The sequence below is a fragment of the Dipodomys merriami genome, unplaced genomic scaffold (genome assembly GCF_024711535.1).
Source record: "Dipodomys merriami isolate MVZ:Mamm:240054 unplaced genomic scaffold, mDipMer1.0.p SCAF_72, whole genome shotgun sequence".
Taxonomy (NCBI): Eukaryota; Metazoa; Chordata; class Mammalia; order Rodentia; family Heteromyidae; genus Dipodomys; species Dipodomys merriami.
The window spans coordinates 58,380-75,414 of record NW_027206313.1 but is presented as its reverse complement, the minus strand read 5'-3'; the positions used below and the strand labels follow the sequence as shown (position 1 = coordinate 75,414).

Below are 17,035 nucleotides of genomic sequence, written 5' to 3'. Positions count from 1 at the left end.
ATTTGATTTTACTTGTTGTTTTGCTGTGCTGATAATATCTAAAACCACTGATAGAAAATTTTGGTAGCTATATTTCAAAATGCCTCAATAGCCTAGTTTTTCATTTTAATGGAAGCTAAAATGTAAGAAATAGCTATTATTTTGGAGTCTAGAAACATTACCAGAGTTAATGTTCATCATACATTATGAGGAGATTAATTTTGTTTTAATGCAAATCTTTAATGGAATTGCTATGATTAGGGTATTTGGCACAAGCATGGTGGAAGAATATGAAGAAATTGCTGATTCCCAGTATCAGTCAGAACGTCAAGAACTGTTTGATGAAGATTATGGTAAGTGGGTTTTAAATAGGGCTCTTGGGAATATTTTTAAATAATCTATTAGTAATCTGTTGAATACAGGCTACTTACATCAATGACTTGTCATTTTTGTTCTGTTATAATAGCCACATGGTTCTTAAACCTAATGTGATCACTTTGCAAATTAATATTATATTCCACATTTATCAGTCAGTTATTTGTAATTAGAGCTCCTCTTATAACATTAATGTTACAAATTGTGAATGTATCTCTGTTGTAGACCCAAGAACCTGTTGAATTCATCAGATGAGTTGAATCAGTAGAAATGAGCATTCATTACTTTGTGTTTCCTGGGTGTAGGATTAAGCAGGTTAAGGCCTGAACCTTTGGAGGAACTCCTGTGAGCCTAGAGGCATAGAGAAAGTCGGACCCCTTCTGTTTCTGCTTTGTCAAGTCTTTACTTTAAAATACCTTACAGTGTAGCTTGAACAGTCTAAATTTTCTCGTGTCATTTTCCTAGAAAACAAGTGAAGGTGTTCACTAAGGTTTGATAAAGTATATTGAAATTTTAAACAAAAGTCCTGTAAACTTCGGTGTTGTAATTTTTTTCTTGGTTTACATCTGTTAAATGACTTTGAAATCTCATTTTCTTCTTGTGAACATGGTTTAGATGTGATCAATATTTATGTTTTAAATGTCAATCGACAGAATGTAGTATGAGCTTTTATATATGTTATTAGAACTAGCTCATAACATAATTACTTCATTTTTAAACAGATTATCCACTGGATTATAATACTGTGGAAGATAAATCTTCAAAAAATATTCTTGGTTCTGCTACAAGTGAGTATTTTGGGATTTCCTATTTCTACTACTCAAATATTTCTCAATAATTCCACTCTTAAATAGATTGTTTTGTTTTGGTATAGTTTAGGATTCTTCTACTCCCAGTGTTGAACCTAGGATAATGGCTTTTAAAGTATTTCTATAGATTAAGGCTTTGAAATATTTCTGTAGATGATGGTTTTTGAAATATTTCTGTGGAAATTACATAGGAAGTATAGATGTAAAGGAAGATGAGAGAAAAAAACACTAGTGTAATAAAAATACTTCAGCTCTTAAGTATGCAGATCATTGAGAACGTTACTTGTAGTGTAGAAGAATTTGGGAAAACAATTTTTAAAAAGGTACAGCATCAGTGATTTTCACTGATTTGAACAGTAATATAGTGATGTTAGTTTCCTGTTTAATAACAAGATATAAACTATTCCTATCTATAGCAAAAACTATCACTGTAGTAATAAAGACAGTATACACCCTTTGTAAAGAAATGATTTGTGATCCCTAACGGCTCAGTTTATTGTCCTTACAAAGAAGCATGTGAGCCCAGCAGTGAGCTGGCTGTTAGCGACAGCTGGGGGGACCTTCGCTCACTGGCACATTGCTTTTTCATAGAATGTGGGTAGTTATATTTTAAAACTATTTTTAGTTATTCTTGCAGATAAAACTTATCTCGTAAAGCTTTTCTTTTTTTATATGGAGGTTAACAACTTGACAGTAAATCATAATAAATAGATGATAAGCTGCTTGTATTTTTTACTTGTTACTGAACTGAATTGCCGAACCAATCTGAGTATGGACACTGGCGTTATAAGCTTTTTAGAACATAGTTAGGTAGATTTTTTTTTTAAAGGCCATGTATATGGAGCTTTGAGTCATTTCTCTTTTCCCTCTCCTTTCCTCCCCTCCGTTCCCATTCCCTTCTTTTCCTCTCCCATAGAAGATTGTAAACTTAAGTGGAGTTTTTCTGGGATAGAAAGAAGAGGTTTAAATATTCTTTTTTTTTTTTTTTTGCGTCCGGTCATGGGGTCTGAACTCTGGGCCTGGGTGCTGTCCCTCAGCTCTTCAGCTTAAGGCTAGCACTCTACCACTTGAGCCACTGCGCCACTTCCGGCTTTTTTTCTTTTTGCTTATGTGGTGCTGGGGAATCAAACCCAGGGCCTCAAGCATGCAAGGCAAGTGCTCTACCACTGAGCCACCTTCCCAGCCCCTAAATATTCTTGAAGAAGGAAAATCTTTAACTTCCATATCAGTTCAATATATTTTGTTTTACTTTATTACTAACCTTCTTACTTTAGATCTTAGCCACTACTTTTAAATAAGACTCTTTATCATCTACTTGATGATATGAAAAATTAAGTGTATTTACTACCATGTTACGTGGTTTATTTAGGAGTGGACGACATAAGTCTGGATATTTTTCTAAATCCATAGATTTGTTTTCTATTTGTTACATGATAGTCACTATTCTGCTACTTATGTAGCTTAATGCTGCCAAACTCCTCTGACAAATCACCATTTTTATGGAGTTAGAAAATAACCCCACACTAAAAGATCTCTGGCTTCTGGTGGTTATCAGAAAGGAGAGAGCACCTAACAAAGGAAATTAGTATCTTACCATAGTGTCAGATAAAGGGAAAAACCCTTTTGATATTGTAGGTCTAACTTTTCTTCTTGAAACAGGATTAAGTCCTGGAAGCCACTAAAACCTAAACATGTGTCAGTGAAGAAATTTCCTTAATTGTATTATTTACATAGAATCTTGGTTCAGTCCTACATTTTGGATCTTTCTCTTTGAATGTGTGTGTATCTTGGTAAACTGGTCTTTTTAAACTGGTCTCCACTTAACCTACCAGTATTGCAGGTGCGGTAAGAATTTGTATTCTAAGACTGTTTGAAGGGGAGGACATTAGTTGAGCTGAAGTGTGGAAACTGGGATTTAATAAGATTTCCATTTCTTGGGATTTCTGAACAATAGGCAATATAAGCTGAGTTTTCAGATTTTACTGTCTCAGGATGTACAGACATGGCCTGACACTACTCCTTGTACTCGTGTCCTAATAGTCTTCTCTGATGAGTCTGAGACCGTTCTTAAGCCTAACATTAGCCACAGCTTCCAAAGAGGAATAATTTTAAGGAGCAAGTAATAAAATAGAATTGGGTCAAAGAGCTAGTCTCCGTCATGAGAATATTCAGGTTTGGCATTTCTAAATCAGCTTGAAATTGGCTTATTCAGAACCTGATTTTTTTTTTTTTTCCTTGTGAATGCTAGGCAAGCACTTGGCAGCCAAGTTCTACATCCCTAACTCTTGTTTGAGACATTCTTGCTTTATATATGCCAGGATAGCCCCAAACTCTCTGTTTAGCTCAGATAGCCTCAAACACACCTACCTCCACCTCCTAAGCATTGGAATCACATGTAGGCACCATGACACCTAGCTTTTATTATTAATGTTCAGAATAAAATTTATTATTTTAATCTAATAGAAATCATTTTTCCTTACTGTTGAGCACAGGTTTAGTACCCCTTACTTGAAGTACTTAGAGCCAGAAATATTTCACAACTTGTATTTTGTTGTGCATATACATAATTAGATATCTTGAGGATGAGACTTGAGTGTAAACACAGTTCACTTGTTTCAAAAATAAAATATACTTATAACCCAAAGATAATTTTATAGGTTTTTTTTAATGACCTGTGGTTTGAGTATTAGTCACCGTGGTGAAATTTTCTACTTGTGAAATGAGGTTAGCACTCAAAAAATTTCAGGTTTTTGAGCATTTTGGATTTCACATTTTTGGATTAGAGATGTTCAATTTGTAGTTAGTACTGTAGTTAGTAGAGGAAATTTATGTTTTCAGAATGCATTGCTTCTGATGAGACTTGATGATCAAAAAGCATACATACTACTTAGACATTCTTGATATTGTATCATTAATTTAAAAAGTATAAAGTATTGTCTTTTTGTGTATATTTTTTATTGTAAAGATACTGTACAGAGGGGTTACAGTTACTAAACTATTGTTTTAAGAGAGTAGTCTTCTTAACTTGTGTACATGCTAATCTGGCAACAGTTCTACCTGATTCTCTTGCTTACATTCTTTTATACCATATTCACTCAGCTCTTTTTGTGCTTTGTCATGTGCCTTTGCCAGATGAGTGTCTGCTGTGATACTCCCACATAGCCGCCTTCTCCCTCGTTTGTTAAAATCTTCCTGTCTGCTAAAGTTAGCTGTGTACATACACATTTAAGTCCAGGTATTTTATGAAATTGTATGTGTACATACATACATACTTGGAACATATTTATGTGTACATGGGTTCTAAAAGGAAAGAAACTACACGTGGTTATCCTTCAGAGAAAACTAACTAGACATAAGAAGAAACAGTGTTTTGACTGGTTTCTTTTGCTGTGTTGTAGCATATGTATAACCCTTCAGCCTTAGCACCGTGGACAAGTTTGTTTTTGTGTTATAAGAGCCCAAAATGACTATATGGAAACTTTGTCCATAGAAGTATTTCATTTCTAGGGGCTGGGAAGGTGGCTCAGTGGTAGAGTACTTGCCTTGCCATGCATGAGGCCCTGGGTTCGATTCCTCAGCACCACATAAGCAAAAAGAAAAAAAGCTGGAAGTGGTGTTGGTGGCTCAAGTGGTAGAGCACCAGCCTTGGGCTGAAGAGCTGAGGGACAGCGCCCAGGCCCAGAGTTCAGGCCCCACGACTGGTCCTCCCTCTCTCCCCAAAAAAAGCAGTATTTTATTTCTAAAGGAGTGATGTGGGATGATTAACTTACCCAACTCAGAGGAATTGACTATTCCAAGAGAAGTTATTAAATTAACATAGTTGGTGACTGTTTGAAGCCTTAAGTGGCTAACATGGTGTCAAGCGGTTACACATTTGACTGAGAGTTGAGAGTGGTCACCTAAATGTCTACAATGCAGCTTTGTCTCAGAAGATAAAACGAAAAGGCTAGGTTAGTATAAAGAGTGTGTGCGAACATGCACGTGGAAACTGGTTACGTAGGCTACTGGGCTGATAAGAGAAACGTGCCACATTTTGCTGTGTCACTTCCCAGCCTAGCACTCCTCTTAGATGAGATGATGGTGCACAGCAGCATTGTCAGCCTTCCTACTGTGTTATGTTCGTAGTAACTCCCCAAATCAGCTCTTACCGATTAACATGTGTTCTTGTATTCAGTTCTATAACAGGTGCCCTCAAATTTAAAATCTGAGATAAGGTCTTTGAAGCATAAGAGAGTAAATGTAGACTGTTGATTCCGAAATTTGGTACTTGTAAAGCAGTCTTCTTTGGTTGCAATATAAGTCTACTATTCATTGTGTCATGATGGTTAATTTCTAGAGAAGTACTAGTTTCCATTCCTGACTTTATATCTGTGAAGATACAGGAATTTCCATTTCTTTTCTTTCTTTTTTTTTTGGGGGGGGGGCGGGTAAGGGGTCCAGTCGTGGGGCTTGAACTCTGGGCCTGGACGCTGTCCCTCAGCTCTTCAGCTCAAGACTAGCGCTCTACCACTTGAGCCACAGCGCCACTTCCGGCTTTTTTTTTTTTGCTTATGTGGTGCTGAGGAATCGAACCCAGGGCCTCAGGCATGCAAGGCAAGCGCTCTACCACTGAGCCACCTGCCCAGCCCCATTTCTTTTATTTCATGCTAAAAATGTCTTATTTGCCTAAGTAGGAACCGGAGCTACTTCTCCATTCAGCATACCATGTTTAAGGGCAAGATAGTTAAAAGTGGCAGCTGTGGATTGGAGGTGCTGCTCAAGTGATAGCTAGCCCTGCGTCCACTCCCCAGTGAGAGCTCAAGATTAGCCCCGCCCGCTGAACAGAAGGCTCTGAGTCCAGTCCCCAGTAGTGCCAAAAAAAGTTTTTAAAACGAGGCAAATACCAGACCTTTATTATTCTAATGGCAGTGTATCACTGTATTATTGTGTTTCAGATCATTGGGCACAATTGTGAGAGATCAAAGTTATGTAACTATCTACTAGTCATCACCTTTAAAAGAATACATTTCCTTCCACACAGCACATATTGACAGGTCAGGGTCACCTGACAGTGTTTAGTTTGCCTCCAACTTTTATCTTTGGTTAGATTTTCTTCCCTTCAATCTTTTTCTCCTTTCCATACCTCTGGTTTTCGTTGTGAAAGTATGATGAAAACTCTGAGTCTCTTTCAAGAAGGGAGGCTAGAAGAAACACATAATTCTGAAGAACGTTAGAGTGGAATTTCAAAGATTAATTGGTTTAGAAGCTAATTTTCTCTGAAATTACATCATATTACCAATCGGTCACCAGTTTTATATGGAGTGCCACTCTTTTTTGGTCCTCATGTACAACTACATGTGTTCATCTGGATATGGAGGTTTTTGCCACTTTTACCCATTATCCAGATACTCTTTCTGGAAAAAGAGAGGGCAGAATTACCAAATAAGCATATTGTTCTACTACAACACTATTTTATGACTATGACTTACAATTAATCTTCCCAATCCCATCTCCATCACCACCCAGAATACACAAGAAATGATATACTTTATCATCCATAAAACATTTGTTTTCTTGGCCCACGAGTTTGTAAAAGTCATTCAAGAATTTGATTCTATGTAATATTGCTTTGGAATTTGACTTGCCAATGATTATTATGTATTAGTAGTTGAAAATATTAAAAATTATTCTCATTTTCTTTGGATAATCTCCCATTTTATATTTACCTGTCAATCAAAAAAAAACCCAACTTTAGCTTTTTAAGCAATTTTTGGTTTTAGTTAAACTGTAGAACCTTTCTGAAGAAAAACAAGTTTTGGGATATGAATTTTGGTCATATTTCCTCTCTGTAATAGTACATTGAAAGGGCAGTGTTTGGTAAAATGTGTACAACAAAATACATTTATATTAAAAATTTAACTTCCTTCTGAACATAAGTTCAAATGTATGCTTTACCCTTTGGTCCTATATTGTCCTATATTGGACTTAAATAATAAGGTAAATAAAGGTAATTACTTTAAAAAAACCCATTAAGTGGTTTTTTGACTGATAATAATTACAAGAGAATATTTAGGTGTATTTGTATTTTTTTCTGATTGAATTTTGTTTTAGATGCCATTCTAAATATGGTGAATATTGCTGCTAATATACTGGGAGCAAAAACTGAAGACTTAACAGAAGGTACTTAATCATTTTATGGCTTTTTTAAAATAGCTAGTACTCCATGATTCCTTCTAGCTAAAAAAAGCAAGGAAGGAGTAAACCAAAAAAATTGAGTTTTCACTTACAAATTGAGAAAAGATTCAGAAAAACTTCACGATTTTGTATTAGTCACTGTTTATTTGAATCTTATAAGCTCTTTTGTATGAAAGGGCACAGAGTGTGCATAAAGTTCATGGATTGATTTTTTTGATAATTCTCTTACTGAGATTTTGATACCCTAATAGCACTTCAGATTGCTTTCTTTTTATGTACCAAATAGCTACTCTATGTAGAAAGCCCTATTTTTAATTTACGGAACAGCAAAATGATACTAGCAGGAAAACAATTATTGTTTTTAAAAAAAAGTTCCAAATGCAAACTTAATAAAAATGACTCTTCTTATTTCCTGATATTCTTTACTCTTTCAGGTCTAGTAGGCATGTAAGATTACATAAAATGTGTAGTCATCCTTATATAATTTAATTATCTCAGAAATTAAGAAATAGGCATTACTTGTAGTTGCAATCTGTGAGATCATTTCTTCTAAAAGATCACTTCTTTCTAGTAGCATACCGATTTGATTTTTCTTCTCCCCAGGAGCTAAAGTTCTTTATGATAGTAAAGTATTTTCATGGTACAACTTTTAAAAATTGAATTCAATATGGCATCTTTCTTAAAATAGGAAATAAAAGTATATCTGAGAATGCCACTGCCACAACTGCATCTAAAATGCCTGAGTCAGCTCCTGTTTCAGCTCCTGCTCCATCGCCTGAGTAAGTGATATGTGATACTAGAGTTCTTTTTCAATGGAGAGTAGCTGTCCTATAACAAGAAAAAGGAACCTCTGTTTTATATGTGAAAAGATGATTGACAGGGAGCTTGACATTCTGAAGTCACTTAACACACCTCTGGGTTGCTTCTCATGAGTGAGTATGTGTGTCAGGTGTGTTAGGAGCACACTTCATTCCAAATGAAACATTTGTGGTTTTGATATTATATAGTACTTTCATCATTTACAATACTGAGTTTTTTTCCTTATTTAAATTATTTTTTTCCTGGAAGTAATTATGCCAATATAGACTTGAGGATGAATTTTGAAGGCCTGTTTGCTTTTTTTAAGTTCTTTTATAAATATAGATTACTTATATGTGACATCTCTAGAAAGCCACAGTGAATATACCGAAATATTTATAACAGTGGTGCTTACATTATGTTTTTGTTACACAGTCAACTTATCATAGGTGTTTTCTTTCTTAATTGACTTGTGCAGATCTTTTGTGGGGTGGCATTTGGTCAGACAGAGAGACACACACACACACACAGGCACGCACGCACGCACACACGCGAGCGTCTATGTAACTGATAAAGTACCCTGGTTATTTGTTGTTTTCTTCCAGAGATGATTTTTTTTTGGATCAGGTTGTGGGGCCTGAACTCTGGGCCTGGGCAATGTCCCTCAGCTCTTCAGCTCAAGGCTAGCGCTTAACCACTTGAGCCACAGCACTACCTCTGACTTTTTTCTTTTTGCTTACATGGTACTGAGGAATCAAACCCAGGGCCTTAGGCATGCAAGGCAAGTGCTCTACCACTGAGCCACCTTCCCAGCCCCAGCGATGATTTTTTTTATTACATTTTTAGTTTATCTAATGAGCTCATAATGATTTGAGAATTGTAGATTGGACTGTTGTAGGTAATTACAGTTTTAGGAACTGCTTAAGAAGATAAAATAATAAGAACTGTAGTACATGTGCTTTGAACTGTAATTCCTAAGTATCATGAGATTTTTGTGCTTTGAAAAGCATAGTAAAATATTTGTGTTCTCTGTTAACCCTGAAAATGTGATGGAAGATGTTTATTAGGTGATTAAAAAGAAAATACAGCATACATGTAACTGATTCTTGGAAGGATCTAAGAAATCTATTGGGCATAGAGAGTTTCTTGGTGTTTCTGTTTCTGTGGGATTATATAATTGCTATTCCTGATTTTGTAGCCAGCTTCTTCAGATAATAGAATATCTTATTTTTCAAAATCAAGTAAGAGTAATTAATTATATATATGCACACACACATCCACACATAATACAAATATTTGTTGAGAGATAGAATCTTAGCAACCTAATAGAGCAAGCAACTTTTCTCCATGTTAGAAAATTTTTAACTAGCTATCTTTCATATTTTTCACTTACTACTTTGTGTTTGTTTCAAATATTTTTCCTGATGATGGTGTAATCCTTTGATGAACATAAATAAAAATGAAAGCATTCCCAACAGATTTATTGTTAAAAGTTAATAGGAAAAGCTGATTTGATTTACTATCTTAGATTTAAGTAAGTTTGGGGTGTGTGTATGTATGTGTGCACGCTGATTAAAATGTAGACAGTGGCGTATAAGTTAATATTTACCCCAGGGCTAGTTTAATTTTTTCCTTCCCCTTCACACATAGTTCCTTTTTTTACCATCACCGTTTATTTTGTTGATGATAGGCAGTTTGCCACTGGACTGTATCTGAAATGTCAATAGTCATTACATAAATATCTGTTTGGCTACAAATTCCTTTCTATCTAGAAAAGTATTCCCTAATTATGATTTAATTTTACCTTCTTATTTTGCTGTGATACTACTTACTCTTTTGGCGGGGGGGGGGGGGGGGGGGTACTACGGTTGTGGGGCCTGAACTCTGGGCCTGGGCGCTGTCCCTCAGCAATTCAGCTCAAGGTTAGCACTCTACCACTTGAGCCACAGCGCCACTTCTGGCTTTTTTCTTTTTGCTTATGTGGTGCTGAGGAATTGAACCCAGGGCCTCAGGCATGCAAGGCAAGCGCTCTACCACTGAGCCACCTTCCCAGCCCATTACTTATTCTTTTTCCTCCTTTTGCCATTGTAACATTAATTTTCATTTGGAGACATTTTCTCTTTAATTTTTAAAAGCAGGCCAATTTGTTTATGAAGACAGTTTTTTTGTTTTGTTTTGTTTTTGTTTTTTTGGTTGGTTGTTGGTCTTGAACTCTGGGCCTGGGTGTGTTCCCTCAGCTCTTCAGCTCAAGGCGAGCACTCTCTCTACCACTTGAGCCACAGTGCCACTTCCGGTTTTCTGGTGTTTTATTGGAGGAGATAAGAGTCTCATGGACTTTCCTGCCTGGGCTGGCTTTGAACTGCCATCCTCAGATCTTGGCCTCCTTGGTAGCTAGGATTACAGGCATGAGCCACTAGCGCCCAGCAGATAATTAGTTTTGATAGTCATATTACCTTATTTGTCAGATGGTAGCATTTCTACTATAAGGCTTCACTCAGAAAATACCTTTATCTTGAAAGGAAACACGTATTATAATTTATAATCCTGTTCCCATTGATTCTGCCTCTGTCTACCCCATGTTCTAAAGTACACTCTGGAGCTAATGATGGGATATGGTTACACTGGTACTATTAGTTTATGATATGCCAGGATTTTGATTAACATAGTTATATGGCTTTTTAAAAAAAATTATCTGAGATCATTGAGAAGGATGTATTTCTTCTTAAAGCTGACAATCCCGTGTGTTTATTTGTGTTGGAATCCCTCACATTGTCTACAGAAACATTATGTTTGAGAGCTATAGCTGCCTTTTCAGGATAGCAATTCAAGTACAAAATGCATTCATAAGCATTAAGAATCCTGGATTTTAGTCTAGTACCTAGAATCTGTTACAGTTGTGAAGCTTATAAAAATTTGGTGAATGTGTTTGGGAAGAGAGGTACACTCACAGTCAGGGAGTGGAAATACAAATAGTGCTTAAACAGATTAAAGAAAGCAAATTTGATATGGTCAACATGGTAGATTGTGTCGATTAGATTGAGTGTTACCAATTTTAAGTGATTTTTCTTTTATAAGGAAAATGTTTTACAGGGAGAAATTGATCTTAACATATTTGAATTTCTTCTGTAATCCTAGTCTTTTAATCCTAGACATTTTAACTTTAAACTTCTAATTAAAGTTATCTATAATTATGACATGTATTTTTCTAGGATCGTAATCACTGAACCACATGTACATGACACAGAGCCGTCAATACCAGATACTCCAAAAGAGAGTCCCATTGTACAGCTGGTACAAGAGGAAGAAGAGGAGACAAGTCCATCCACAGTGACTCTCCTGGGAACTGGTGAACAGGAGGATGAATCTTCACCCTGGTTTGAGTCTGAGTCACAAATACTTTGCAGTGAACTCACCACAATTTGTTGCATTTCTAGTTTTTCAGAATACATTTATAAATGGTGTTCAGTTAGAATCACCCTTCATCGACAACGGAGCAGAACTGCTGTTAATAAAGGCAAAGATGCTTTTCTGTCAGTTCAACCACCATTACTACATCCTGCAGAATCTGTAGACCTTTCAGCAGTGCAGCCTCCAAGTGCAGACTTGGACAGTAAGAGTTTGGAAAGGGAAGCTGAACCTGTTGGTGGTGGTGACTTAAATAGTATGCATCAGGGTGATCTGATGAATCACACTGTGGATGCAATTGAACTTGAACCAAGTCATCCTCAAACTCTTTCTCAGTCTCTTCTCTTAGCTGTTACTCCTGAAATGAATTCATTGTCTAAAATAGAAGGATCTGAGTCTGTTAAACACGAAGTGGGGCTTGCACCATCTCAAGTAATTCCCCAAGAGAGTTCTATTGTGGTTGATGATGAGACAGAAAAAAAGACTGAGAGTCTTAGTACACTAGAGAAGCTGTCTGTTACGGCTGAAACAAATAAAGTTAATGAGGTAATAGATAATATTGTAAAAGAAGACATGACCTCCACGCAAATGATCGCGAAACCTTCAGAAACAATAGTACCATCGACAAACACAGCCACTCTACCACAGAGTGAAGATCGGGAGGCCAGAACAAACATAGCCGACACCCCAAAGCAAATGTTGAATTCTGCTGTGGATTCATCATTACCTGAAGCAAAAGAGGAAGAGCAGTCTCCAGAAGATGCTCTTTTGAGAGGGTTACAGAGGACAGCCACAGATTTTTATGCTGAGTTGCAAAATTCTACAGATCTGGGATATGCTAATGGAAATCTTATACATGGATCAAACCAAAAGGAGTCTGTGTTTATGAGACTTAATAATCGTATTAAAGCCTTAGAAGTTAATATGTCTCTTAGTGGTCGGTATCTGGAGGAACTTAGCCAAAGGTAAGCTTTATTATGACTTAGTATAACCTGTTTCACCTGTTAAATTTAGCAACGGACTAGGAGATCTGTGACTACAGAAAAAGAGGAGTTAATTATCTCATAATAGTAGTAAGCAGTTTTCAAGCTAGAGAAAGAAAGCTACTTGATTGCTGTTTATTTGCTTAATGAATTTATTTTTCACAAAAGTTTTAGAAGTACTTAGTACTTAAAGGCGCACAGTACCTTTATTGTTAGTATGATAACAAGCTTGAACTATGAATTTTCTGTTTTTTCAATTTTTTTTTTCCCTTACATTGTTGCTCAGACTTGTCTTGACTGCCTGGGCTCAACGATCATTCCACTTGAGCCACTTAAGTAACTGGGAGCATAGATTGTACCATTCTACCTGTCTTTCCATTTTCTTTCAGTTGGTTTTTAGCCATTTATACTCTTTGATTCCACAGGATATATGGGGAAAAGTATAGATACCTTAAGACTTGTAGTAGAATTTAAACCCAGGAATCATTTAAGAGCCATGATAAGGCCACCAAGAGTAGACTAAACAAAATGATTAAGTAACATTGTATTCTGTTAATAGAGATCATAGACTCTCAGTTCTAATTGTAATTGATGTCCTGTGATTCTAAGTACTAGAAGCAGTGCTTGGTGCACACAGTAATTTTAGGACTCCAGACAGTCTTCCTGCTTTGAAACTTGGGTACCTATGTGCTGTTGGGTTTTTTTTGTTGTTGTTTTGTTTTGTTTTTTAGTTCCTGTAAGTGTCCAGTTTCTGTCAGGGCTTTTGAAACCATTTGCACACACCAAGGCACTAAACATCCAGAGTTTTTAAAACACCACCATTTCTTATTCTCTTAAACTAAAATGCTACTGATGCATGAATGTCAGTAAGATAGTCATTATGTTCCACGGGGGATTTCCAAGTTTATATATATAATTTTTCAGTGAATTATGTACATGTGTGCTTGCCCATCTAGCTACTTCATTCCTTATCTTGCCTTTCCTTAGTCTGATATGTACCCCCTGGGAACCACAGAAATTATTTCAGTGAGTGTTCAGGTTGCTAATACATCAACGACCAACTCTATATGTTCTTTTATTTGCACGGGCCTGGATAGAGTCATTTTAAGAAAGATTGACTTTTATATAGCAATATCAGAAGGATATTTCTGGAACTAAATGAATGTATAATTAAAGTTAATTTAATTCTTACTCTGTAGGTACCGAAAACAAATGGAAGAAATGCAAAAAGCTTTCAATAAAACAATAGTAAAACTTCAAAATACCTCACGATTAGCAGAGGAACAGGTTGGTTTCTTTATCCTATATTTATTCTTTTCCTGTTGAGACATAGTATTGTACATCTTTATGGGGTATCTTCTTCAATATATGTAGTAATTAAATCAGTAATAATCTTTCTTCAACCCTCAATCATGTTATAGACTATGAATTTAGCATTCTTGTAATTTAGAATATACACTGTAACAGTTTGCCACTATGCTAAAGAAGGACTCCAAGTGATTCCTCTACTGTTTTTTGGTGTCCCTCATTAAACTTCTTTTGATCTCCCTGTGTACTTCTCTGCCTCTACTAGTAATCACCGTCCCATTCTTCTACAGGACTGACTTGCTCATTTCCATAGTGAGTGAGAACACATGATTTATGTCTTTTATCTGTGTCTGGTTTATTTAACTTGACATTATGACCTCCAGTTCCATCCATGTTGCTACAAGATTTTCTTTTTTATGGCTAAATAGGATTCCATTGTGGAAATATACCACATTTTCTTTAAATATACCACATTTTCTTTATCCATTCATCATTGAATGGCCATTAATTGCTTATTTTAATGGTTGTGAATAGGGCTACAATAAACATGGGATTAGTAGTATCTTTTTGGTATAATGGTTTCATGTCCTTTGGCTGTCTGTAAATACCCAGTAGTTAAAATTGTTGGACCATATGGTATTTCTGTGTTTAAGGGTTTTTTTTTTTTAATTATCTCTATATAGTTGCCATTTAATAGAACAGTTTATGAATGTATATTTATATGTCCTGGGGCCTGTGAAGGGGAGGTCACATGAAGGTCATTTGTTCTAGTGTCATTTCTTGAAAAGAAACCTCTCACTGAATTTTCATTGCATTAAAAAAAAGTTCATTGTACATATATGAGTCTGTTTCAGGCTTCTTATTTATTCTTTTTTGGGGGAGGGGGGGGGTTCGGTCCTGGGGCCTGAACTCTGGGCCTGAGCGCTGTCCCTCAGCTCTTCAGCTCAAGGTTAGCACTCTACCACTTGAGCCACAGCGCCACTTCCGGCTTTTTTTTTCTTCTGCTTATGTGGTGCTGAGGAATTGAACCCAGGGCCTCATGCATGCAAGGCAAGCGCTCTACCACTGAGCCACCTTCCCAGTCCTTATTTATTCTTTTGATTAGTTCATCTGTCTACATTCTTACACCCAGTGTTGATTGCTGTACTAATGGTAACTGAGGTCAAGTACTGTTAACTTTGCTGTTCCAAGAGTGTTTTTTGTTTGTTTTGTTATTCATTCCTATATGGATTTTAAAATTAACATGTTGGTTTTCTACCTAATATTGTTTCATAACTAAGTCTGATATGTAATTGCTTAAAATATGCATGATATTTGTATTCTAAATAAACATGTGTTTGTTCATTATACTAATTCCAAACAACATAATCTATTAAATCTATAACAAGTAGATTTAATTTTGTTGAATTTCTTTCATTAGTAACAGTTTAGCATTAGTTAGATGACTTTAGGTATTTGTGCTACGCCCTAAGATCTGTTGTTAATTTTTACTGTGAAAGAGAAAATTTTAAATCTTGGTATTGCTTCCACTTTGTATCCAGAAATATTCTTTAAAAATCTTTCAACAAGTCTACGCTTTGCTATAGGAACACATTCAATAGACAGGCAATTTTTGTGTATTACTAGTTATATACTAGTTCACACAAATGGAACTAATCTACAGGCTTTTACATAATATATATTAAAGAAATGCGTGATTAAAAATGTTTTTGAGGGGAAAAATTGGCCACAAATCCAAATTCTTTTTTTTTTTTTTTTTTTTTTTTTGTCGGTCATGGGGCTTGAACTCTGGGCCTGAGCGCTGTCCCTCAGCTCTTCAGCTTAAGGCGAGCGCTCTACCACTTGAGCTACAGCACTACTTCCGGTTTTCTGGTCGTTTATTGGAGATAGGAGTCTCACGGTCTTTCCTGCCCTGGCTGGCTTTGAACCGTGATCCTCAGGTCTTTCCTGCCCGGGCTGGCTTTGAACCGCGATCCTCAGATCTCAGCCTCCTGAGTAGCTAGGATTACAGGCGTGAGCCACCAGCGCCCGGCTCAAATTCTTTAAAGTGTTTTGTGTTTTTAATTTTTCTGGTGAAAATTAATAGTATCTATTTTGTAAGGACTTGGTGTTTTTTCAGATTACTTACTTAAATTTAAAATGTATAGATGGAGCACAAAGGTAAGTAATAATACTTAATCTTTTCTCACAACAGGACCAGAGGCAAACTGAAGCTATCCAGTTACTACAGGCACAGTTGACCAACATGACACAGCTTGTTTCAAACTTATCGACAGCTGTAGCAGAATTAAAACGAGAGGTAATTGTTACTGCTGCTCTATTGTAAGACACAGTGCACCTGTGAAAGCAGTCATAAACACAGGCCTGTAAATATGGACTAATCATACAAAGTCATTTATAGAGCACTTTTTCAAAAACAGCAAAATGTAATGCTTTAAAGTTTTGTAAATAAAATCTTCTATAAACCTGACTTTCATAATTAATGCTTTCCAGTAATACTTACATAATGGCTCTTCTGACAGTCCTTTTAGAAAATGTTTCACATATTTCAATTTTTCACTTAGAAGGCTTATAAAATTGCTTATCTGCAAGGCACAATTTTCAGAGATTTCGAAGTGTATACTCAGCAGCCAGTGTTACACACTGTGGGGCGTGAGCTGTCATCCATTGGTGCATATTATACTCAGCAGTCCCAGGCCATGATCACAGGGTTATGTTGTAGAGGAAGGGTGGAATCCACATAGACAATGTGTAATGAGTGCATAAAGAGATGATAATTGCTCTCATAGTTTGTGCCGTGAAGAGAATGAAATGTAGGTGTGTAGGTCAGTAGAAGTAGGAAGAGATACCATTGTATCTAGTGATCTTGGAAGAACTATGGGAGGAAGTGACCGTGGAACTGAGTACTCAAGGGTACCTAGTATAGGTGCACAATTCCTGTAGGAGAACAAACATGTAACTAGCAGAATTAGGCTCAAGATTAGAAACAGTGGGGCTGGGAAGGTGGCTCAGTGGTAGAGCCCTTGCCTTGCATGCATGAGGCCCTGGGTTTGATTACTCAGCACCACATAAGCAAAAAGAAAAAAGCCAGAAGTAATGCTGTGGTTCAAGTGGTAGAGCACTAGCCTTGAGCTGAAGAGCTGAGGGACAGCGCCCAGGCCCAGAATTCAGGCCCCAGGACCGGACCCCCCCCCAAAAAAAAAA

At 36.5% G+C, this 17,035-nt stretch overlaps 1 protein-coding gene across 7 annotated transcripts in view; it reads left to right on the top strand.

Moving 5' to 3' along the window:
* Positions 1-17,035, top strand: part of LOC138818203 (SUN domain-containing ossification factor-like) — a 66,242-nt gene that overhangs the window by 37,978 nt on the left and 11,229 nt on the right. For all 7 annotated transcript variants that reach the window (XR_011369007.1, XM_070009179.1, XM_070009177.1 and 4 more), the window contains 7 exons: positions 241-332; positions 1,077-1,142; positions 7,254-7,322; positions 8,026-8,116; positions 11,345-12,505; positions 13,723-13,810; positions 16,026-16,130. Coding sequence is in view for 6 of the 7 variants with exons in the window: in XM_070009179.1 (XP_069865280.1) it covers positions 241-332; positions 1,077-1,142; positions 7,254-7,322; positions 8,026-8,116; positions 11,345-12,505; positions 13,723-13,810; positions 16,026-16,130 (1,672 nt within the window). In the remaining variant the exon portion in view is untranslated. The remainder of the gene's footprint in view (positions 1-240; positions 333-1,076; positions 1,143-7,253; positions 7,323-8,025; positions 8,117-11,344; positions 12,506-13,722; positions 13,811-16,025; positions 16,131-17,035) is intronic.